The sequence below is a fragment of the Augochlora pura genome, chromosome 6 (assembly GCF_028453695.1).
Source record: "Augochlora pura isolate Apur16 chromosome 6, APUR_v2.2.1, whole genome shotgun sequence".
In the NCBI taxonomy this organism is placed as follows: Eukaryota; Metazoa; Arthropoda; class Insecta; order Hymenoptera; family Halictidae; genus Augochlora; species Augochlora pura.
Genome location: NC_135777.1, coordinates 14,327,336 through 14,351,185, shown reverse-complemented (window position 1 = coordinate 14,351,185; position 23,850 = coordinate 14,327,336). Strand labels below are relative to the sequence as shown.

The 23,850-nt window shown below is 40.5% G+C and overlaps 2 protein-coding genes across 4 annotated transcripts; both read right to left on the bottom strand.

Moving 5' to 3' along the window:
- Nucleotides 1-1,488: 1,488 nt before the first annotated feature.
- Nucleotides 1,489-11,761, bottom strand: Phr6-4 ((6-4)-photolyase). 3 transcript variants are annotated; one of them, XM_078182308.1, is made up of 11 exons: nucleotides 11,157-11,761; nucleotides 6,519-7,144; nucleotides 5,784-6,035; nucleotides 5,522-5,706; nucleotides 5,006-5,235; nucleotides 4,016-4,183; nucleotides 3,797-3,937; nucleotides 3,184-3,335; nucleotides 2,867-3,069; nucleotides 2,377-2,403; nucleotides 1,489-2,307 (listed from the first exon to the last, which is right to left on the bottom strand). In XM_078182308.1, the coding sequence occupies exons 2-11, from the start codon at nucleotides 6,722-6,724 to the stop codon at nucleotides 2,162-2,164; spliced, it is 1,710 nt and encodes a 569-aa protein (XP_078038434.1). In that variant the 5' UTR covers nucleotides 6,725-7,144; nucleotides 11,157-11,761; the 3' UTR covers nucleotides 1,489-2,161. The 3 variants fall into 3 exon arrangements, with proteins under 3 accessions (XP_078038434.1, XP_078038433.1, XP_078038436.1); XM_078182307.1 differs by lacking the exon at nucleotides 11,157-11,761 and adding an exon at nucleotides 10,152-10,610; XM_078182310.1 differs by lacking the exon at nucleotides 11,157-11,761 and adding an exon at nucleotides 10,156-10,610.
- A 3,557-nt stretch (nucleotides 11,762-15,318) lies between these two features.
- On the bottom strand, nucleotides 15,319-22,739 carry LOC144471545 (uncharacterized). The gene is made up of 4 exons (XM_078183686.1): nucleotides 21,967-22,739; nucleotides 20,822-21,682; nucleotides 20,616-20,747; nucleotides 15,319-20,407 (listed from the first exon to the last, which is right to left on the bottom strand). The coding sequence occupies exons 1-4, from the start codon at nucleotides 22,406-22,408 to the stop codon at nucleotides 19,128-19,130; spliced, it is 2,715 nt and encodes a 904-aa protein (XP_078039812.1). The 5' UTR covers nucleotides 22,409-22,739; the 3' UTR covers nucleotides 15,319-19,127.
- Nucleotides 22,740-23,850: the final 1,111 nt, after the last annotated feature.

Below are 23,850 nucleotides of genomic sequence, written 5' to 3'. Positions count from 1 at the left end.
ATTATTAGGGTTCCGTCTTTGAGTGTTGGAGAATGTTCATTTGTAATTGTTTAAATCTAACGAGAAATGTACTGTAAAACTATAAGTACTATAGGCACTAAAAATATATCATTTGTTGACATGAAAAAATAAAAAAACCTGAGTGACGTGATGATTTTTTTGCTACGACCCTCTACACAAACCTTCTTTAATGACCATGATCAAGATTACACTAAGAAACGTTACGCTTATTGTTAATTTCTTTCTCATAGAAAGAAAATTCTAATTTTCTGTTACTGGTATTTACATAAAGAAATTCTAATCAATTTACCTCTAAAATAAATCCTAGTTCAATTGACACCGAACATGTCATACAATCGTAAAGCGCGCAATTCACTGCATTGATTTGTGCAAATCATTTTAGTTTTAAGTAGAAATATAAAACTTCAAGTTGTACTAATGCAGAATACAAAGCACTTTAATCCGAATTGGTATATCTAAAATATTTTCAAACATTTCATTTACAAGAACTTCTACAGCAAGAAATATAGAACAATGTTTCTGGTTTGCAAAAGTCTGCAATCGTAAATGGTTCTGTACACAACTATAAAACGTACTTCACCTGAAGCACGATAATCATTTCAAAGTCTATGCTTCAAAGCCATCGATGTTAGATAACGATTTCGACTGTGCCTCGCGAAATCTCCGAGTTCCGAAGCAGAGTTTGAAGACCGTCCTGTGTCATGCTAACGAGAAGACGAAAGGGGGAATTCGATTAACGGAAGCACGGGCAATTGATCGAGGCCTACGAGTCGTCAAGAGTCGTCGAGACGACAACGATAACAGCCAGGTGGATCCCCTTACCTTTGTCGAGGTAGGTAAATAATGTATCCTTTCCAAGTAAATATAGAGCGCTGTCCCGGAAGGAATGGTAGACCTGATCGCCATTAGGAATAAATAAGTCGTCAGACGGGTTTGCATGAAAAATTTATTCGTGACGCACGCGTTTTTATGTACAGCGATAAGAATATAGAGCGCGCGTCATCGCTACGATGCCATTCGAAAATAGACGCCTCGATTTCTTGGCTGTAGGGGTAGTCGACACCCCTAATCAAGCATCGTGTTAATGACTCGTCAACGTTACAACTACACGACAGTTTCCCTGCTCGGAAATGGTGCCAGGAGACATTTCAGAAAATCTCGGATCCTTGACATCTGTTAACCGGTAGCTGACGAGTCAACTCGCCGATATGCTGCTATGCCAACTCTCCATAATGAGTCTAAGAATCATACAAATTGGTAAACTGGAGACTTGAATGCTTCTGACGAAGATGAAAGGAAAGAACAAGGGCTGATATGATAGTTTTAATTGTGATTCTTCGTTTGATCTCGTTTTCAAGGTTATTTAAAGGGCATCGATGACTCTGTGCAATGGTACCGCAAAAGGTGCCTTTGGGATGAAGTTTACAAAATGTTACCGTGATGTCTGACAAGAGATTACGTTGCATCTTTAATGTGTGTCCTCCTTTTTTCTCAATATTATTTGAAGTGCGCAGCTCGAGTTGCAGGGTTAACAGCGCTTGCACTAATGCCGAGGTAAAAGTCGTCCGCTTAACAGGTCAATAGGTCGATCCCGTTGATAAGTATTAAAGAAGTCACGACCGCGGTGATTCGCATGAATAATGAAAGGAATGTGGGTGAATTATAGGAGGTAGCTCGCCTAATCGATTAAAAAAATCTAACTCATATTTGCATGAATCAAATCACTATACTTTTACAAAATTTGTCCCGTAGTTTCAGTGGGAAGTTCGATAAACTCACAAACTAATTTATGATCGATTTTAGATGGTATGGCCGCATGTCTGGATCCTATTTCCAATTTGTATCGAAAAATTTCAACTGAAATTTATCATTTTTACACTGCTGGCATTTTCAATAAAAAATACATTGTTATCCTGACTGTTAAAAATAAAATGACTAAAGATTACCTGTTTCTCATTGCATTACACGAGCTTCCCCCTTTAAGAACGCGCGACGATAACGGGCCAGTTCTCGCGCGTCCGAGAAACGCGAATAAATATTTTCTTATAATTAAAAGAGCATCTCGCAGTCGCCGGAATAGATCACATCCCGCAGATAATCGAATCAACAACAGGTCGCTACAACATAATTGCAGTTGTCACTATTGAAGCGAGTGTTGTTGTGTTTGCTGGGTCGCCTTGCTTAGAGGCTCGATGCTCGTTTGGCTCTCCGGAGATGGCGAGGCCTGCTTCTTCGTTTCCTCTTCGCCCTCCTTCACCAATTGGGGAGGCAGAGCATTCAGCAACCCTTGTAGAAGTAAAAACACTGGTCAGATTACTACTGGGAGATTGGAAACTGAGAAAAATTCTCACTCACCGACGGTCTCTCCTTTAAGGGAAGCGCCTGCAACGATAAAAGGGAGCTACAGTTTCCCGTGCAACCCTTAGGACCTCTTTTCAGTAGCCATCGTTCGTTTTGGGGAAAATGGTACCCAAAAAATGCTTATAAATCGTTAACACGATTTTAGCACTTAAAAAATTACTATGCTTTGTACTTAATAAATTGCTAATTTAGAAGTAATATAAGTGAATGCAATCAATAACTTTTCTTTTTGGTTATCTTTCCTTTTTGTTAGATGTAACAGTACAAGGAGGTAAGTATAGATGCATTATAGTGGTCCCATTTACTAAAGGACAAAATTTATGTTGAGAAAGCTAAATTAATGTTTTCAGGAAATTTGAAAGAAGCCGCAACCATTTTCAGATGAGAACGATGACCGCCAAATGACATACTTTTCACATTTTCTCGAGTGCTGTATCAAATGCAAAAGTCACAACTATCACTACCACGATGATAGTTGACATACCGTTGCCGCGATACTTGTTCAGCTGCTGATACACCTGCTTCATCCTTTCGATGTTGATTCTGGAGCTTTTGCCATGATTGACCATTGGCAGCGAATAGTCTTGGCCGATGATGCACTTAGCGGTTCTTTGTACGCTGAGTGGTGCATTCCAGGGTTCGTGAATGTATCTCGTAGGGATGTTTTTCAATACTGGTAGATAACGCCTAACATCGAAGTAAAATATACGCATCATAATATTAAAATACTCTAGGACATGTCAACAAACAAATACTACACCTAAAAGAGGTGTTTTTAAATAGCTGAAGAATTTTTGCTACCTAATATAGTCACCATTGGGATCAGCTTTCCTGCCGAATCTCACCGGGCAATAGCAATGAAAGAATTGTTGGAAGAAGGAGCTGCAAGACAGCCACATCCACATACCAGCGTTGACAGACCAGTCAGCGTCCAGCAGGAGCTCGTCGAACACCTTGAGGAACGTTCATCGTGTATCGTTTATGAATCTGTTTTTCGGAAAAAGATTGCTGAAGTCACTATAACTAATTTGCATAGCTAATAAAGCTAATATGACTGAAGTAACACAATTCTAAAATTAGATAAACGAAAACAGTTGGTCTGTAAATATGAAAGATGTAATAAAACATTCAATGTATGAAATTCTTGTGCTGTTCTTCCTCAAATATCACTTTGTCATTACCGACACAATAAAATTAATAAAACATTCAACTGCATAAATCTAACAGACAATGTGAATAGTAATGTTCTTAAATCGTTTTTATTAATAAATTAAAAGCAATCAACGATGACTTCAGGTATCTTTTTTCCGAAAAAGTCAGACCACAAGTGTTAACACTGATCACGCAACAGCGAGAACAGAATCGAGATCTGCTGCAGATCTCTATCATCAAATGCCAACACGAGACATTTTACCTTCATTCCCTCTTCCCAGGAGATCCAAAGGTCGCCTCTGGTGAGAAAGCAGGCTACGGCGTGTCTGGCCAAGTGATGGATCCAGCCCTCCTCCCTTAGCTGCGTCATGATCGCGTCGATCCACGGGAATCCCGTTTGGCCCTGCTCGAAAGAGAAGAACGCCATTCGATCTTAATTCGGAGAATTCCGATGCACGGAAAATCCATTCGAGTCACTCACGTTTGCCCACTTGGCTAAAGCCTCGACGTTCTTGTCCCAGGGAATCTGCACGCAAATCGGGTTCCCCTGCATACGATCGAAGTTAGGGTTCTTGGTCGCTGCGCAGTAAAAGAACTCGCGCCATAACAGCTGACCATGCAGCGATAATGGTGGGACGGCTTTTTTAATCTGCAATATGATACAAAAGTTGTCGTCTAACTAAATATTATACTTTTCCACTGGAACTTAATTTACTAAACCTAGAATACATAGTGTTTGAACTATCTCACTTGGAAATATTTTGAGTCTTACGTTGCGGACGCTATAAGGCATGGCTACATTTATTAACGTCCTTAAGTATGGACGTTTTCCATTTGAAGAGAGACGCACACTTGATGGAAACTATTGTAGTATCATTTTGAATAAATTCTGTATTCTTAGATTATCACTAATCCTCATATTGGACCTAGTATAACCGTTTCATAATTGACACTGTCTGCTAGAAGATTCGAATTCAAATGGGAGATTGGACATTTGGCAAATGATTTAAATAGGTAGCTGAAGAGTCCAAGATGTCCAAAAGAGGTGTCTTAGGAAATACATTATACATATAAATGCTGCGAAATGTTGCACTGGACATGCTAGGGGCATTCGCTTTCCGGCAAGTAAAGTATTGTTTCATACACGGAACACCACTACCGACCAAGCTCTAAATAACCGGGACAAGATAGAGCTAAAAGAATCTTATCTGAGATCTTCGCATATCAATTGATTCTGTATACAATATCAAAGTTACTGCAGCAATAGCCTCGATAAATCTGCTACACAAGTAACCCCGACAACATGAATGGCAGAAGATTAGAAATTAAAGGAAACCTTTGTAAACCACCCGGTTGAGGGTTAGCTGATCAGCTGTGCAACGAGAACCGCATGACTCCCAGTAGTGAAAGCCCTAAGTCCGTAAGAAGATCACAAAAGTAGAACATCCTCGGGTGCGCAAACACAATATACCTTCTTATAGAGATCGGTGAGCTGGTAGTAAAAGAGCCTGGTGCTCAGGCAGCCAAATCTTAAATAGGGCGAGAGGCCAGTCTGACTTGGCAGCAAGGACTGTGGAGTCATCTTCGGTCTGCCGAAGCTGGCCACCCACGCTTTTCTCTCAAGATGTCGGCCTAATCTTGCCAGAGCTTCGCTTTCACCACCTACCCAGACAGGTGGTCGGAGCCCTTCCGTATCGAAACCTGGCAATAATTTGAAAGGAAATATACTTTCACTAACTCCAAGAACAACATCCTCAAAGTACCATTTGGGTAGCTAGCCTCTTTAGCATCTAGATCAAAATTTGATCCAGTGCTTAGATTATACTTAATTCACAGATCTTCGTCAATTAACATCATTGATAAAACTGCAAATACTTATTTTCTAAACTAAGGCAAAGTCCGTTGAATTTTCATTTTCACTGCAAAAAAAATTAAAAAAAAAAAGAAAACAAAGTTCTGTGTAATAGATCGATTTAAAAAGATTTACCAAGCTCTTCGAGGGTAGGTACGCCATAGTGATCGTCGTGGTCCTCCTTGAGAGGTGTATAGGCCGATCCGACGCAGACGGGGGTGACGGTCTGCACCGGTGGTTCCGGCGGGTCCATGCTGGCCACGACATTTTGAAATTGATGATACGTCAACGGCGGCTTGCCCCCGTTCTTCTCAATGATCCTGAAACGGGAACCCGATGAAGCAGCTGCCGTTGCCGTGACACGGGCGATCGACAAACTCGAAAAAACTGTGCTCACTCATCTAGCTTGTAGAGGGTATGTGAAACTCTTTGGACTACCGAGATGCCCAACTCATTGCACAATGCAGAGATATTGTGATCTCTGACACGACCGAATGGCTCTGGGTCCTCCTCGAAGGTCAGATTCGTCGTGCCCCATTCCTTGAAGAGCTTTGGCAAAGCGTCCGCTGGCTGACCTCGTATCACGAATAGTCTGGAGTTCAGCTTCCTCAGAGAACAGTCGAGATCTTCTAGGCACTGTAGCAGGAACCTGTCGTTCGCACAAATGAAAATTCTTTGCAGTCCTTTTAACCGTTTTGGTAGACAGCTCGACTTAGAATGCTAAAATTAAGAGGTAATTTATTAGGAAACTACTAAGTTGTCTTTTTGAAACTTTTGATCCATCAAGGATACCAGCAAAGTACAACGGTATCTTTAGGTACCTACTTCCACTTTTTTCAGAATTTATTGCATACTTTTGTCCATGATCATAGTTACTGAGGGGTTTTAACATCGTAGTTTAGGGTAGGCCATAGAGGCTAAAATATCAACATGAGACCTGAAACCAGAAAGACTCCGAGTACTTCTAATATAAAATAAGATGGATATATGAATCAAGAGTGTTCTTGATAGTTTCAGTGTCCGAAGATGACTATCGTAAGAGTTTTAAAAACTACTCTTCTGAACCCAAAGACAAGAAGACGCTATGAAAATGTTCCCAGAATAAAAAGCAAATGGATTTTCTAGGACTCACCTCCACTTATTTATGCCGACGTTGGTGCTTCCGGCGAACCAGGGGTCCAAGACGAAGACACACCGGAAGGTGGCCGCGCCTGCTAGTCCCTCTCTCAGCGAGGGGTTGTCATGCAGCCTGAGCCCCCTGCGAAACCAGTGAACCGTGTGCTTCTGGCCCTGGTTCCCCACGTCCGGATTTATTTCTCTACTCCGGCTACCCGTCATCTTCGCCTCCTTCTCCTCGTCGTCGTCCTCCTCCCCGTCCGCCACCCTTGTTTCCGTCACCTTGCCTGCTTCCTTGCAGCCCCAGAATCGTCTGCCACACTTGCCGACTGCCCTCAGTCTATCGTCGCGACCCTTCTAGCGCCAGAATCGCGCTCGTCAGTTAGAAGATCGCATTTCCGAAGAGATCGCTAAACCTCCCCTGTCTGATTCCGTTGCGTAACGTTTCTTTCGCGAACTTTATGAACAGTTTGGTCTTTCCACTGGCTCAATTCCCAGCGGAGACAAATTGCAACCTTAAACGGCAGCCTCAGCCTCCGAGCACCGTCATTCTCACGAATCGATTATGCTGAGCGGTTTGTAGGCCATCAAGGTCGTCACTGGGCTCGATCGATTTCACTGTTCGGTCGATGGATCTGTTTGCTGATTGTGAAAAAGAGAATAATTAGTTGTGATGTTTCACGAAGATTGTCTTACCATTGCCTAAAGTATTATTGGGACATCTGAGGATGAAGCAAGCGTTGGGAGAATTAGGAGTGCACCAGGTTTGTTTGGAATCTTTGCCCTACTGTCTGTAAATTGCTAGAAAAAGATGGAATAGATTTTTTTCTTATAAGATATAAAATTGCTTGAAAATGCTTGAAAAATTTTTTAAGTAGTTTCTTTATGTACAGAAAACGAAATTATTTCATTTAACTGCCAAATAATTAAATAATGCAGGGGAAAATCATTAGAGCTATTTTAATATTCATGTGGTTCTTTTATTAATTATAAAATGTATCATAAATAGCGTGTTCTTCGGAACCTGGCTTGTTATAAGATATTCTACTGCGCACGGTCTGCTTTGCCTGCCCTATCAATGATTATTCTACTGCAATCACTATTTTAGTCGCTCGGCCAACGGTGATTCGACGTCTGACTATCTATCATTCTATTGCCTTCAATGAAACAGCACCATTTATAAAAATATGTTTCGGAAATGCTGCTAATTTTCACGAGGAAACATTTCTTTGGACCCGGTTGTTCGCAGTTCGCAGGTCCAGAAATAACCGCGAAACACCGGGAAATAGAACGCGTCGTCTGCAGCACGGAAAGCAAACAATACGGTTCCGGATACGTTTTTTTATTTTCATCCAACTTCGTTAGCTGCAGATTAATTCCAGGTCGATTCACGTAACTATATACCATTCACCCTCTATCCTGCCTGAATATAGACGCGTGTTATATAATTATATGTATAATTACAATATTTGTGATTTTACTCAGATTAACAATATTTCTAATTCCCACAACTCTACCCATGATTTAGTCTTTATGAACATTCCTAATATCTTTCTCAATCTTTTTTATTTACCCTTACTTAATTTACCGCCATTTGTAATTTAACTACCATCTTTTATCAATGGTGACTGTACAAACATCTCTTTTATTTTAAATTTTATTCCTTGGAACTCTTGTTTAAATGAATTATGTCTAAATGATACTGTTTTATTTTTCTCGAACATTTTTGAGTATGTGATTGCAATGCATGTTGCTTTACGCCCACATCGTCCCTTCTTTTCTTTCTAATTTAGGGCAGTATTAAAACAACTTATCTTCATCAAGGAATCTGCTCATTGTAAATTAAAACATTCGAATAATTACATATAGTGTCTTTCTTTTAGTCACATTAAGAATTTATGTAAATCAGCAACCAATATCAAGTTCGGTCATATGTACACTTTATATCTAGTAAATTATTCTTCTTCACTTCTACTACATACTCTTTATCATGTCCCCTTGTCATTCTATTCGTTTTAAATTGCTATGTATTACCTCAAAGAGAACATACATATGTAAATAAAAAAATAAAAATAAAAAATAAAAATAATTACATTGTTCCTATGTCTCCAAATCATCATAGTAGTTTACGAATCGGTCGTACTTCATCAACACTGTTCCAATCAAATTCAAGTTGATGCGAGTTCGAATTATGCGCCTATTTCGAATACATCATGAATTGCAAACTCGAGTCGTCGGCAGTTCGTATTGGCTTGATCGGTAGAAAGGGTATTGCATTTACCAACGCAAAACTTTTGGTTTTGATGTCGCTCGTTCAAATCTCGCCGGTTGTTTACTTAACCTAGTATACACGCTTGACTGACCGACGCCCGAAGATAATTCGTGGCGACGTCCTTCGCTGGTCAAGCTTGTAATTATCTGCAGAATAATACGATCGGACTAACTGCAGCTCTCTGGAAATAGGCGGCAAGATGACACGCAAACGACATGACAGAGTCACGGAACCGAATCCAAGTATGTATGTTCATAGAGGAATTATTTCAGATTAGTAAACATCTTCAAAAGGACGAATGCTGCGTTGTTTCGTTCGAACAGGAACCTAACACAGTATTATCACGTGACCGATTCTGTACCATAAACAATAAACGGGGCGATATAGCAGCGAAATGGCGTCTCTTTTGAGTCGTTCGTGCCTATCTCTGACAGACGAATACTGACAGATACTAAAAGCACAGAAACTGCTAATTACATTCAATCGATCGATTTTCAATAATAAGCATCTTTGTTTTAGTACAAAATTGCTCGATACAAAATGGATCGATTCAAGATCGTTTACGTGATGAAACATGGCAGCATTGTTATAATCGATACCAATTTCAAGTAGGACGAACATTCTGCATTTTTGTTCGAAGTTCCGTGGTTATTTTGCCCGTTCGAACAGAGAAAGTCTCGCACGGTGTCCAAGTCAATCCGGATTTTTAATGAGCTATTATAAAACGGTAACGACCAACGTAATAAATGTCTTACATGGAAATTCGTTTAGATGGAGCTCGAGGCGGAAGTGCGTCATGCAAACGAGTCGCAACCGACTCTTTCGGCGAGAAATAAATTTTTCAGAAAGTGTGCCGCGATTCTACTTCCACTTTTCAAATTGAATCCTCTGTAATAAGGAGTCGAGGCTTTTTTAATAGTTCAGCGAATGACTAGACAGGTTACGATGCAAGAAAAATGGCGACCAAATGCGCGACTAAATTCTAAAGGAAAACATGTGACGCGGATCGATATTGCAACCTACGCGATAGTAGACGCGAATGCGAATTACCAGTGCTGGGTCATAGGTGACCCATGCTGAACTTCGCAATAGCCGTTCGCCCCACTCTCTACGTCGAAATCGTCGCATGGGAATGAAAGGAGCAGCTACTATGACAATTGATGTGCATGTGTCAAATTTATTATTTTGACAAACAGATCACAGTATAGGCGAAGAATTAATTTAGAATCGTGATGAAAGATATCCTTTTTCGACATATGGAAAAGCAAACTGACATAATCCTAGATCGTTTTAAGATACCACATTACACAGCCAAAAATTGATAGTGTCAACATTGTTGAGTGACAATTTGCGTGATCTCAGATCGATAAATATTACCGACACAGCCCATGCGATTCTTGAATACTTCGATCGGCTGCACGTCGCACGACAACACATCGGTCACCGGTAACCGACGGATACCGAACGCCACCGAATTGCGATTTATTGCGCGCCACTTAGCTTGTCAGCCACGAAAGCGAACAGAAACGACATGCTCGACACGCTGGTCTGCTGACATAATCGCTTTTCTTCTGATAGATCGTGACGTAACTATTGCGACATCGTCGTAGTCTCGATCGTCGTGCCTGGTCGGTAAAACAGAGTCTGGAATGCATCTAGATCGATTACGCTGACCGTGGTCGTTTCACGTGCATTCCGATGTAATTACGATTGCTATAGAATAGAAGTTGCAAATTTCGAGATTTATTCAAGCATTTGTTATTGCTGAGTAATGATAGATAACAAAGAGCTGTAAAATATATTTCATGTAACTGTTACTATGAACTTTGTTGCTTTCGTGTTTATCGCGGCACTGTTCTTATCGTTTAGATTCTCAAATAACGAATGGTATTCTTTTTACAAAATACCAGTTAGTGTTATCAATCGTAGGGAGTTAAACCTCATACAATACATTTCCCATTTTATGAGTACATATCATCAGGTGTACACCTAATGTATTGTATGACTTCAAGTACACCAGGAATCAACGTTGATCTTTCTGGACTTACCAAAAAATTACAATTTAGTTTTCGTTGTATTTCGTTTTCTCTAAACTATTTCTAAAATAATCATTTGTTCATAATTTTTTATAAATTGAATCGAAAAACATACTAACAGGTATGGAAACGTTCACAAAACTAATGCTTACTTGCATCAGTGATCATCAAACAGCTTCTTCGATTATAAACAGACAGTAAAGCAATAAATTGTTATGACCTAGCGATAAAATATCTCAATACTCGAGAAAAATAAACAACAAACACGGAATTTCGAAGTTTCATATCATTAGATCCTCCGGGTTTCTGATCTGGGTAACTAGGTTACCGGGCAGCAGGTACTTACATTTCCAAGCAGTGACATTCCATCCAGGTACTACAAAGTTTCTCGATGCACCTGGCAGTCGCTTATCGAGGCTCGCGAAAGTAATCACGCATAGAGGGACACAGATTTACGCGCACACGCTGGAACGAGCACAAGTGCGCCCGCGCAAATGAAATCACACGCACCTGAGATTAGACAAGCGTATACAGCAAAAACAGTGCATTCGCTCGCGCGCCGAAACCCGGCTACACGCGCAAGTACGAAGTGCGAGAAAGCGCTCGAGTACACAGAGTACACAAGGCACGGGATACACTGGGTACTCGGTTTACACAGGGTACACTGCAAAGGACCACACTTGCATTTACATGAACACGCGCACACGCGCACAATTCCGATACAAAATCTCGGAGTCACGAAATGGTTTAGATACTGGTGCAATTGGTTCACGGTGACGATACCATGGCTTTGGGTACCCTGGCGACCCGCCGCCGCTTATTGCTCTTCCTGTTTCCCGACCCGACGAATTGGTCCAACGGCGACCCGTTTTCTTCAAGAACGGAATTCGCGATCAAAAACGCGGCGCGTCGAGGGAACGGTTGCTCGCATATGCGAACGTGCAACATGAAAGCGAGCTTATAGGGGAGGAGAGGCGCAGTTAGTAAGAGCAAGGGGGAACCCGAGCCACGCCGAGTGCAACGTGATCACCGTGCCGCGTACCTTCCAATTGGCCTAGTCGATCACGTGGTTCATCGGTCACGTTGCAATTGCTGTGGTTCTCGTCTTACTCGACTCACTCTCTCCTTCCGGCTAACCAAAGCGGTGTTGTCTCCCTTTCGCTGGATGGTGCATAATTCACTTTCTTCATAATTACTGGGAACGTTTTTTGATCACCGAGTTGCAATCATGGAGTCGCGAAGTGGGTGGCTCTTTGGAGGTCTCTGACATTGATCCACAACGTTCGAACTGGATCGAATCGTAAATGGTTTTCGTTATTGCGCTTGATATACAACGACCGATAATACTCGAAGGGCCACCGCTACCTGATATGTGACATAAACTCTTCGGACAACTAGTAACAATCGAATATATTTTTGGAGCTATTTTACAGAGATACGTAAATTGATCGACTATGAAATTCGTCTGCAAAATCCTGTGACTTGTTGATAATCTATTGGTTTTTCTCAGATGTTATTCAAATATGAGCAAACTACCTGGTGGATATGTATCGTAATTTCTTTCTCAAAAACTCCTATTTCCTTATTTATTTTCTTCTTTCCTTACTTAACTCAATCAGTTTCAAGCTAGAGAAACCGTGTCGTTCAAGGAAGACAAACTGATCTCTAATGTGATTTGAAAAATGGTAATCTCTTAGGAGGAGATTGGCAAATTAATATTTCAAATCCCAAAATGGAACAATATGTTCAAATTAATATTTTATATTGGAGGCAACGCATGAATTGCTAATAGTAAATGTAAACATTGTTTGACATTTGAAATTGGCGTGGAAGATTACGCAACGTAATAAAATTTATTGTAGCATTTTCTTCAAGAGAAGAGATTCACAATTTATTATCGTGTTATCAGTAAGCTGCAAATCTTAATACGTTTATGACGCGTGCAATGTTGTGAAACATGAAAACCCACCAGTTAACGAACACAAATAACATTTCTATTTTATTTTGGCCTAAAGCAATCTTCTAAAATTGCGACAGAGATGTTTACTGCACTCCAATTACCATAAAATGACGTACGGAAGTGGAAATTTGCATAAATATCTACAATCTGGTTATCAGGTTTAGAGGAGTTTCATTGGCTCTTGTGATCAATAGTGCGTTTTAGATCTATTTCCCATAACAGGCAGCAATTTCAGTTTCCAAGTCACAGAAGATTCTTTAATATCTATCATTTAATATGCGTTCAATAAATCGAGTTGGTAATAGGAAACGGATGTACGCGATAATCACTTTAGTTAGATCACTTAGGTGCTCGATTAGCCCGGCAGTGTTGCAACCTTGCATCCATCACGTGCTTAATACGTTGCATCTTTGTTCCTGTGCTATGACTCAACCGTCTACTTCGCACCAAGACGTCTACACCAAATGATCCAATATAGTATTTCATTTGACAGAACATTGGTCTTTAACACCTTAACTAGTTATTCATGCCTTACATTATTTACCTAGCTCTAAATTTTAATTAAGCTTATGATCTGCGAGCTACGAGAGAATCTGGTGAGTAATTAATACTGGGCATTTTTTAACCTAGGACATTTGCATTCTCAACTGATCAATTACACAGGCAAATAATGTTACTAATTCGCAGCGACGTATTGAAATCACTTCGAGTATAATAATTACTACAAAATGCTGAGTACCAAACCGAAGAAAATGGGGATCAAATTTGAATTAGAAATCTCCAATAGTTCTGAAAATTTTTATAAGAAAACTCAAGTTTCCTAAAAATAAAGGCGCATTTTGAAGACCGTTTTCTTGTCTATTAGCCTATAGTTCCTAATAAAAGGAAGCTTCCAGCATCAAATTTCAGGGACTCTTCCATGTCAATACAGAAAACTGCAGAGTGTCTTTCTAATGTGTTTAAATAGAACGGAAAAAGAATACTAATCCGCGAAGAACTGGCGTTGAAATGGGTCGTCTCAGCACGAAATGTTTAATTTCGACACTTAGAAAGGTAATAAGTATTACGGGGAAAGTGGCGTACACACGTTGTTCTATTATTACACCATTCCCCGCGTCTAGTGCAACGGGTTGCTCCTACTATGTTGTAATTACTCTCGCCGACACTCGCGAATCAAGATATCCTGTGCCACACCGTTGCAACGGCAGACAACGTTTATGCATTCCGGGTTCGAAATTAATCTGCGTGGCTGCCGTATCGACTAACGCGAGTTCTACCAGGACTTTCCTGCGTGATGCAAGGAAGAATAACAGGCTGACTAATCCGGCAAATCTACAACTCAAAAGTTCTCGTTTCGTTCAAACACTTGCATCGACTTTGTACAATTTAATTTTTGAACAGTGTTCGATTCCTCGATGCATTTCCCGAGCAATTTATAGCATTAAAAATAATACATAAAACATAGTAGGTGTTCTAACAAATTCTAACAAATAAAAGTTCTAACAAATAAACAAATAATCGAAATTCGCTGGATACATATCGATTTTCGTGGCCTCCTGCGTTTCCACAAATGGTCTCTAGAAAAGGAAAAAGAAATTGACGGATTTTACGGTATTGTCTCTACCCACCCCTCTCTCTCTCTCTCTCTCTCTCTCTCTCTCTCTCTACCTATCTCTATCTCTCTCTACCTATCTCTATCTCTCTCTCTCTTCTGCACCTCTTCGAAAGTCCACTGTAACATTTGAAACGGTCGAACGCATGAAAAGAGTACCGAAACATTCACCAAAATCGTGTTTTCAATTGTTTTCCAATTTTATCGCATTCTCTGCTGTGATTTCGTCGACAGGGAACACAGCTGACAGGACCGCGTTGCGTTATGTAAGTCCGTTACACCAGGATATTTACCTATGCAGTACCCTTGACCGAATTTTATCGTGCGCGCTTTCGTTGATGCAGTTGCAGTCGTACGCGCATTATCGTTCTTTCAGCAACGCGGACCGATTCCCTATGATGCAACGCGATATAGCTGAACGAGCGCTGACACGACCGATCATCGAGCAGAACATCACGATCGAACAATGCTCTTCTGCCATTCGGTCTTCGTTCTTTGCCGAACGTATGATGTTCTTCATCATTTCGATGGTATCGGTAATCATTTGAAAGGATGATTTTTAGGAATTTTTTCCAAATGGACTTTAATTTTTGAACAAATATCGTGTTTAAAAGTGCACATATTGGACCACCTGTAAAAAAATTTCCGCAGTAAAAACTTGAAAAGTAGTTCTGCTTTTCCTATGAATGTTGTTTCCATGAAAACTCTTCTTGATGGAATCCATATTTCAAAACTAAATAGAAAAAGAATTCACGAGATTTCTGTTAACATATGATTTTATCTAGTGGATGAACGCAGAATTTTTGGAAAAATAGGATTTCTTCAGACTTGACATTTTCCTCAAAGTTTTCGTTTTTCATTTCAAATAATTGTTCGTTTAATAGATAAATGAATAATTGCAATATGCAAGTTCGAAAAAGAGGAAACACGTGGACGAATAGTTACACTTATTTATTAGTTTCTTTCACATATAAAACATACCAGAAAAAGAGCCACGTCTTTCCCGATACATTCCTTTGTATTGCAAACCGTGTGCAACGTATATAAAAAATGACTTCTTTCCTAAATTTTGTGTTACGCGATTTCGTAAATCCATTGTTTTATTTATCTCATCGCATCCGCCCTACCCCTCGTTCTCTCGTTCTCGAGCTTAGACTCTAGTATTGTTACTTTACACCCTCCAATCGCATCTCGATAATACAATTGTTAATCGACGCTGTCTTACATAGTCAATCTATACGTAAATATCTTCTCTATACACATTCTTACAATTTGCAAAGTTCTTTTCAATTCTTTCGTTTCTCATTTTTCTTCGCGGATCATCATCAACTCAGATAGATCGGAACGATTCCAGAATTTCATATAATCACGAAACATTCTCGTGCTTCTCGTAAATTACAAATATACGTTTCTCTCGCCTCGAACGTATGGTACACGCTATTCGATCAACTATTATTATACGTTATCTATAATCATTCTATCTGTATAAAATAAAAAAGAAAGAAAGAAGGACTATTGCTATTGGCGAGATGGAGGCCGAGTCTCGCTGATGAGTCGCACAGTTTCCCGATCCATGAATTCTCCCTAAATCTTTGAGAAACAGTATTTCAAATCGGAAATCTTTCCACGGCTCGTCGGTGAGCTCGCGGACCCCGTCAGCGTCTATTAATTCGTTCACGGCTATAAACATATGGTCTATATTTAAATAACAATCGGTAGACTCCACACGCTCGAACAAAATATTGTTTATGGCTGCGATGGCGCGTGATCAGTTTTCGTGTTACGAACTACTCGGCGATGAACTTTAATCGAGATTTATTCTCGGAACGATCAGACGTGCTTTTCGATTTCGATAGAAATTAGTCAATGAGTCATCAACTTTATAAATTCCTCCTTCAAGAATGAAGAACTAAGGCGAGATAAGTTTGAAATCGGATTATCAAGTCGTATAAATGAACAAATTTAGACAAGAAACAGATGAGGATTAAACGCATCTGTAATTGAAATAACTATTATCGACGCAATCAATAGTACAAGTTTAGCCGCGTGTTCGCACGTGCACCAACAAATTCGTGTTTCAATTCGCTGGAAGACACTGGTAATCTATTAACATAACAGGAAAAATCAATGTTATTCGCAATCACTGGAATGTGAATTTTATGCATTTGTGGCATAAAGAAATAGCAACCCAGGACACAGACCAGAAGAATTTTTAAAATTGAACATATTAATTGCAGCATCTTAAGAGCGTTAAAAGAAAGTTCTCACTTGACTATTACTTCTCGTAACTGATGTAAACAATTTTTATTTTGCACAAAGATCCGCAGCCTAGTAATCATTATTATTCAAATAATACTAAAATTTGTTATACAAGTTATGTTTAACGTAATGCAACATGTTAATAGAACTCCGCACCATCTGAACCAGGGCTAGGAATTATTCGCATGCAATGTAAAAGTACGCGAGGACTATGCCTTCTAACACTTATCATGCGTCTTGCTCATCCGCGATCGCCTAAATGATAAATACACTAACGCTCACATACGCGTGCGCAAAGCACAAAACATGCACTTTATGTGTTTTGATCCCAAACAGGTAATCACGAGTGAGCGACGAAAGCTAGGAGATGTGGCCCTCGCGATCCTTATGTCCCATGCCAACGATTCCGCCTCCTATTATAAACAATAGTACCAAACGAATTGTTGGTTCACGCTTGAAATTACAATTACTATTAAAAATCAGACTTTTAACTCTTGCGTAGTGTTCGGAAAATTTTCACATTCACATGTTGAAAATTAGATTGAAATCAATTTACATTTCTCTGTAGGCCAATTTTTAATCTTCCTTCGCCGCGAGAGTTAGGCGAAAGTTTCTTACAAGATAAATTTTTTTTTCTGTTGAAACGATAAATTGATTTCCGTCAAATAATGATGCTGAACAAGCTGAAAACACACAAGTGGCAGACCCGAAATTTGCAAGCAACACACGTACTAAAACATTCTAGGAAATAGAGACCTCAAATTAAAACCGGAACGCACAAATTTCGCGCACGAAATTGGTACGCTCTTCGAACACAGGACTTATTATTTCCTAAATTCACATTAGAGCCATGATCACTGGGATTCCGGGGTCGCGAACTATCGTCCTGACTTCGAAACCTATGGAAAGCATCGCCGAGAAACCGGGGAACAACGAGAAATCGTGAACACGTTGCGATGATTCTCGTGAGAAAACGCCCGGTGAATCCTGCCCTAAGGTGTCTTCGAACACCTTCCTACCGTATTTTCTTTTCTTTTTCTTCTGTATCTATCAGTAATCTTCTCTTCCCGTTTTATTATTTATTTGTCTTGTCTCTTTCACGCACTTAACGCTAACGTTATACGAAAACGACTGGAAGCGTCATAAATCCGACATGCGAGGCGACTCTCTGTAAAAAAATATAGCTGTCTATACGGCGTTCGATCCGGGGATCGAAAACAGTACGCACACGCTTCTAAGATTAAATGGAAAACAAGCATGTGTGTCAGCGAACATCGATAATTCCGTGTGCATGCTGACGCGGTCACCATTGTGGTTCGCTCGCTTCCCTAATTTTGCCGGGCTGAGTTGTAATTAACTTCTGTTCCTTTCTTTTCATTCCGATAATTAATAATTTTCATTCGATGAAGTAACGTTGCCGAACATTGTATCCTTAAGTCGAAATCATTGAAATTTATCGTTTCCAATCGTTTTTTGGCATCTCAACTTCACGAATGGATGAAGTATTATCCCAGATATTTCTAGCTAGATAGTTGGACCTATAGTGTTTAATATTCAAGATTACTTGGAACGTTCGAAATATAGGACTGTCCTTAAATTGATCGCATACAACTGGTTTCCCATAAGAAAAATGGGGTCCCGTATTCGGCCACGTTCTTCGGAATTGCTATAACGATACCGTTTTGTTAGATTGGCGGAACTCGTTTAAGTCTCAACCCGACTGTAGTACGTTAAATTTATTCGTATGATCGTAATACGATAACGAAGGCCGCTACAAAAATGACCCTAAACGGGCGCCTAAGATCTGTCTCTTCGACGGCTTCTCGCTGTCCTTTAGTCTCTCGAGAAAACAAAGAGAATATGAGATAAGAAAATAAGTATATCTCGCGGTGACTGCCGTCCACGTCATAATCACCTGCAAAAGACACTGGGGCAGACCGCGAGGGAACGAAATAGTAGAATACTGTAACCTTTTGTTAAAGCTATGATTTTAATCTCGAGAAAATTGATATCCTATGTATTGCGATGATCTCCCATTGTCTCGTTTGAAAACAATTAAAAAAACAAATATAAGCAAAAGAAAAAGAACAAAATAATTGTTTCAAGTGAAGGTTCGGAAATTAATCAGCCGTGCGTCCTTTCTTTTCTTTGTCTTCTTCCTCCACGGTCGCAGTTAACACATCCAGGTACGTATTTGATGTCACGCAAAAATAATTCGATTAAAGATTACGATTAAAAAGTATTGTACAAGAAGGAAATTCAAACCTCGGCATTCTCTCGTCTCTCTTTCTTTTCTTTTTACACTTTATAGGAACATCCGTTTGGAGGGTTCGCAGATCAGATTCAACGACAAATGTGTTTATGGACACTCTTCGAGGAGATATATCATCTCTCTCTCTCTCTCTATCTCTCTCTCTCTCTCTCTCTCTCTCTCTCTCTCTCTCTCTCTCTCTCTCTCTCTCTCTCTCCCCTCTCGTGCTCTTTGTTTATTTTACCCGTTTGGAGGGCCTCCCCCGTTTTTTCGTCTCTGTGTTAACAGTGAGTTTCAGAGTGGTCGATGATTTGGCAGTATGTTGGTCGATCTTGTAGAGGTCCAGGTGAACCGACTCATTCTCAATCGCCCTTCTGGATCGCCTGGTCCGGCCGGCTATTCTCTCCATCTCGTCGAACTTTGCCTGTAGTCTCTGTGCTAGCTCGAAGTCCTCTTTCTCTTGTATAACCAGTCGCTCCATTCGCTCCTGTTCTTTAATGATTTCCTCGTCGGAGAGGATGGTCCTCTCTGCAGTCACCTCCGCCTCGGTGGTGTTGTTGTTTTCGGCAACGACTTCCTGTAACTCGCTGCAAGACTCGGAGGAATTATAGTTCGCATCATCTACGTTCTCAAACATCGCGTCCTGCTCACTGTTGACTGATGAACTAATTGGGTGCATCAGGTTCCTCGCAGTTTTCCTGCGACTAAAGTTGGCTAGGTTGCAGCTGGAACCGATGGACGCGTCGCTCTTTTCCGAGCTCTCGGTACTGGACTGCTTCGACCGACATGCCCGTCGTTGTTTCGACTTCGAGAATGTAGTCCTAACAAACTTAGTTCGACTTCTTTTCTGTATCATTGCTGATACGTCCTCGGCCATCTTGTACTCCAGGTCCTCCTTCCTGCACAACCTCTTCCGCGTGTTTCTTTTCGCAATCCCGCTATCTAACTCTACGCTCAGTGAGGAGATCCCGTTTTTCTTCTTGTCCGTATTCGTCCTCCTCCTCTTTATCCGTTCGGCAATATTCTCCATCGTAATGTGGTCATCCGCCTGTACTTCGAAGTCCTTGTCACACGGCGAGTTCAACTTGGCAGATGCCGATGACGATGTCGAATGTCTCCCTTCGACGTCATCCGTGTACTTCCTGTCCATGTTTCTCGATTCCTTCTTCGACCATAAGTTTCTCTGCCGCTTTGACTTGCACGCCATGCCATTTCCAACATGCGACTTCCACACCTTTCGAATCTTTTCCACATCTAACTGGTCGTCCAGCGTCAGTTTCTTACCCAACCTGGCGCCGTTTACCATCCTTGTCGAAGATTTCGCGTAGTTCTTGTTCGAGTCAAACGATATCTCCCTAACGAAATCTAGCTTGTGCGTGGCGTCCTGCACTTGATCCTTCGATGCTTTTTTAGGCATCATTTGAGACTGGGTGTAAGACGTCGAAGGCTTTTGCTCAGCAACCTCCGTGTCCTCCTTGAATGCCTCTTTCTCTTTGAAACTCTGCTTGCTTTTGCCTGCAAATGAATAATGTCAGTTCACGTCTTCTCCGAAACTTTCTGATCTCTCTACAACATCCCATTTACAATTGAATCGTACAATATTACAATTGAATTGAAAAAAATTAGATGTTAAAGAGAAAATACTACTAAGCAATTTACTGTACAGATTCAAGCAACAGCCAAATTGTTAGGAAACAAACATTGTGCTTTGAAGTAAACGTACCTCTAAATGCGCTCCAGGAACAACCAATGATACGTTTCAGATGTGCTTGAGCGGGCGGCTTCGGTACCACGTTCGACATTCGTTTTAAGACGGGAATAACTCTAATTAATTTGGGGTCTATGTGTCGTCCATCTAAAATAAAATAGCATGCGATTAATTAGCGTTTGCAGTTCATTAATCAGTGAAACAAGAAGAATAAAGCTGACCTGTAGACATTTTCAATGGTGTCCGTGGCATGGCCTTAATAGGCTTGAAATGATGAATTTCCTGATTGATACTATCGTGGCTGCCCGCGCTTTCGGCACTGCCAGTTCTTTCGTCGTCTTCGCCCAAAGTCATACACACTTCTACCCCTAAACTTTTTTTCTTGCTATTTACTACGTCATTCGGTACATGCAACTCCTCCTTGCTTCGAGTACCGTAGATCTTCAAAGAAGTCTTCGCGGGTTCTACAGAACAATCTGAAGTGCAGGGTTCTATCATTTTCGTTACCGCTTGGTGTTTCAGGGTTCTAGCAGCGTTATTATATGTAGATATTTGTTTTTGACAACAAAACTTGGCCATGCCGTCGAAGCATTCATTTGGCGAGTCCTTATTCTTTGTACTAGAAGCATGCCTATCTACATGAATCTTGGATATCAGCGCGATATTCTGTCTCCTTAACCCTGAACCATCCTGATATTCTAAAGCAGTCTCCTTCTCGCACTCAGAACTATGAAATTGTAATCTATAGGGGTTTACTTCAGCCATAGAAACAGTATTCAATTTCGATGTTTGCAGAGCACCACTGGATGTACTAGGTCGATCGTTGCAACATTTAAAACTATCCTTCTGCTTCTCCGCAATTTGCTTTTTTACTAATGTTTTGGCAAACAATTGATCTGTAGCCAATTGTGTCAACTGCTGACATTGCTCCTCCTCCTGAATCTTGCGGATCAGCATCTCGCTAGCTAGCTGTTCAGCCTTCCTATGACACTGTATCTCCTCTTGAGCCATTTGGAGTTGTTCTTCATACTCCTTGCGGATTTCTCCAACTTCACTGAGTATTCTATTAGTGGCAACGAAACCTACAAATGGATAAGTCATCTGTACAATACTAAACATTATAAACAGTCACCAGAATGAGAAATTATACTTGTTTTGCAAAGACTAAAATAAAATTTGGAATTTTTCTGAAAAATTACGGGCCAGTAATTTTGGCTGCTCAAAACACACATAAGATTGCATGAGTTGTCATTGATTCATGTACGAACGTACACACACTGATATTCGTAGGTCTGTGTACGATACGTGCTACGCTATTGACAGAGGTTATGTTATGTTTGTTTATCTTCTACAATAAGGAACTCACCAGCATCCAATACGATGTCTTTATCGTCGCCGTTGTACTTGTCCTGAACCTCTTTCGGAAATTTCGTTCGTATTAGCTCCCAGAGACCGCTGTTAACTAGTGTTTCAGTCTTGGTCGCTGTACGTAGCCAAGAACCAACTCGTACTCGACAGAGTGGACAGGTCAGGCTATTGTGCTCGAATGTACCTTTTAGACATCTTAAGCATAAATTGTGCGTGCACGGTAACGTTACTGGTTCGATCAAGATGCCACGGCACACCGGACAAATCAGATCTCGAAGACTAATGTCCATCGATGGTCGTGACAAAGAAATATCAAACAATTTTGACGTTCGCTTCGAATACGTCGCCATTTTCCCATCATTCCCCAAAGAAGCATGGTTTGGACGCTTGGTTCTTTCGCCCTCACCAGAGAGCAGGTCCGCGATCGTGCCAAGAAACATCAGATTCTGTTCAAAACGAATCGACACTTCTTTTGCTCAATGTTTATATGTAACCCAACCACCGTTTAAAACAGTTCTTTATCCAACTCCGACGAACCGAGAACTACGATTGTAATTGGCAGCTCTCTCTGATATTGAGGTACTAGACCATGTCATAGTATACGTATTTACGAAAAAAGATAGAAAAAGACAATACAAGTTGTAGCGAAATGTATATACTTCTGTTGTAGCAGGCAGTCTGTTGAATATCTTTAATAAATGGCATTTTTAATTGATATTCAACGTTTCCTCACGTACATATTTAATTGTGAAAATAGTAAAACAGACTAGTTGCACCATCTATAACAAAACATTCAAGCTACCAGTTAATCACATAGTATGGTAACCTTGATGATAGATGGCATCGTTGCTTCAGAATTCAAAGTTACGTTTGCATACTTAATTTTGTTACTATCGAGTTTTTATCGTTCTGCATTACTATTGTTACAAAAAGATGTCGAACAATATCTATCAATTTATAGTCAACAACATTTAAACCAATTTATTAATCAATACCTTCTTGTTCCTAAAGTAGTGTATAATGAAAAACCAATAACAACTGTTACGTTATAACGTTTCATAAACGACGCGAATATAGTCACTAGTTTATATTACGACCGCGCTATTAAATTATACGCTTTCAATTAATGGCGACAGGAGGGAAATTCGAATATAAATACAAATTTAGATCGTATATTTATATAGAGATACAGTATCGCCCGAGAGGAATAACTGAGAATATGTAAGGAGATAATGAGAGAGTTCCCACGAAATTCTTCGTTGAACCTTTTCTTTATTTAGCGAGACTAATCGAGGGATGTAGAGAAAGTCACGTAGCCTCTCGTAACATTCTCTCCAATTTCACATGAACTAGAAGAGTCACAATGACAAACCCGGATTTCTCAAGTACAGAATGTCGTAAATCTTTAGACAAGGACTTCTCGGAACCCTCTCTGACCTCTCTCTCTCTCTCACTCAGTCCTCGAGCCGAAATCTTCGCGCGCAGCACACCCCACACACCGTTCGTTTCGGCGGGCTTTTTACCCCTGCGCGCTCGACTCCCGCAAACTCCCACCCGTATGCACCCCGTCGAACCACCAACCACCTTCGATCTGCAACCGGAAGATGGTTGCAAATTCATCAACGTCCAGCAAATTCATCAGCGTCCAGCTAATTTTCCTATTGGCTAAAGAAGGAGGGAAGGAAAAGAAGCTGGAAGAAAATGCAGAACTCCACAGAAAACCTCAGATTTAATTCGACAGTCAAAGAAAGTACACCTTAGAGCTCTATAAATAAAGTACCTTTTGCTAAAAGTATTGAAAGTTTGTACCTCTCTCAACAACCTTTCACGAGCAGAGCGGTTCAGCGCTCCACGGGCATCCGAACCATACCGAATTCCCTAC

What these genes read in the sequence shown, in the direction of transcription:
- LOC144471545 (XM_078183686.1), bottom strand. Translation starts at nt 22,408, where the DNA reads ATGTTTCTTGGCACGATCGCGGACCTGCTCTCTGGTGAGGGCGAAAGA. An exon ending in ACCATTGAAAATGTCTACAG is followed by an intron (nt 20,748 to 20,821) that starts GTCAGCTTTATT and finishes ATTTTATTTTAG; the next exon opens with ATGGACGACACATAGACCCC. An exon ending in TTCCTGGAGCGCATTTAGAG is followed by an intron (nt 20,408 to 20,615) that starts GTACGTTTACTT and finishes ATTCATTTGCAG; the next exon opens with GCAAAAGCAAGCAGAGTTTC.
- Phr6-4 (XM_078182308.1), bottom strand. Translation starts at nt 6,724, where the DNA reads ATGACGGGTAGCCGGAGTAGAGAAATAAATCCGGACGTGGGGAACCAG. An exon ending in ACCCTCTACAAGCTAGATGA is followed by an intron (nt 5,707 to 5,783) that starts GTGAGCACAGTT and finishes TTCCCGTTTCAG; the next exon opens with GATCATTGAGAAGAACGGGG. An exon ending in GAACAAGTATCGCGGCAACG is followed by an intron (nt 2,404 to 2,866) that starts GTATGTCAACTA and finishes TTATCGTTGCAG; the next exon opens with GCGCTTCCCTTAAAGGAGAG.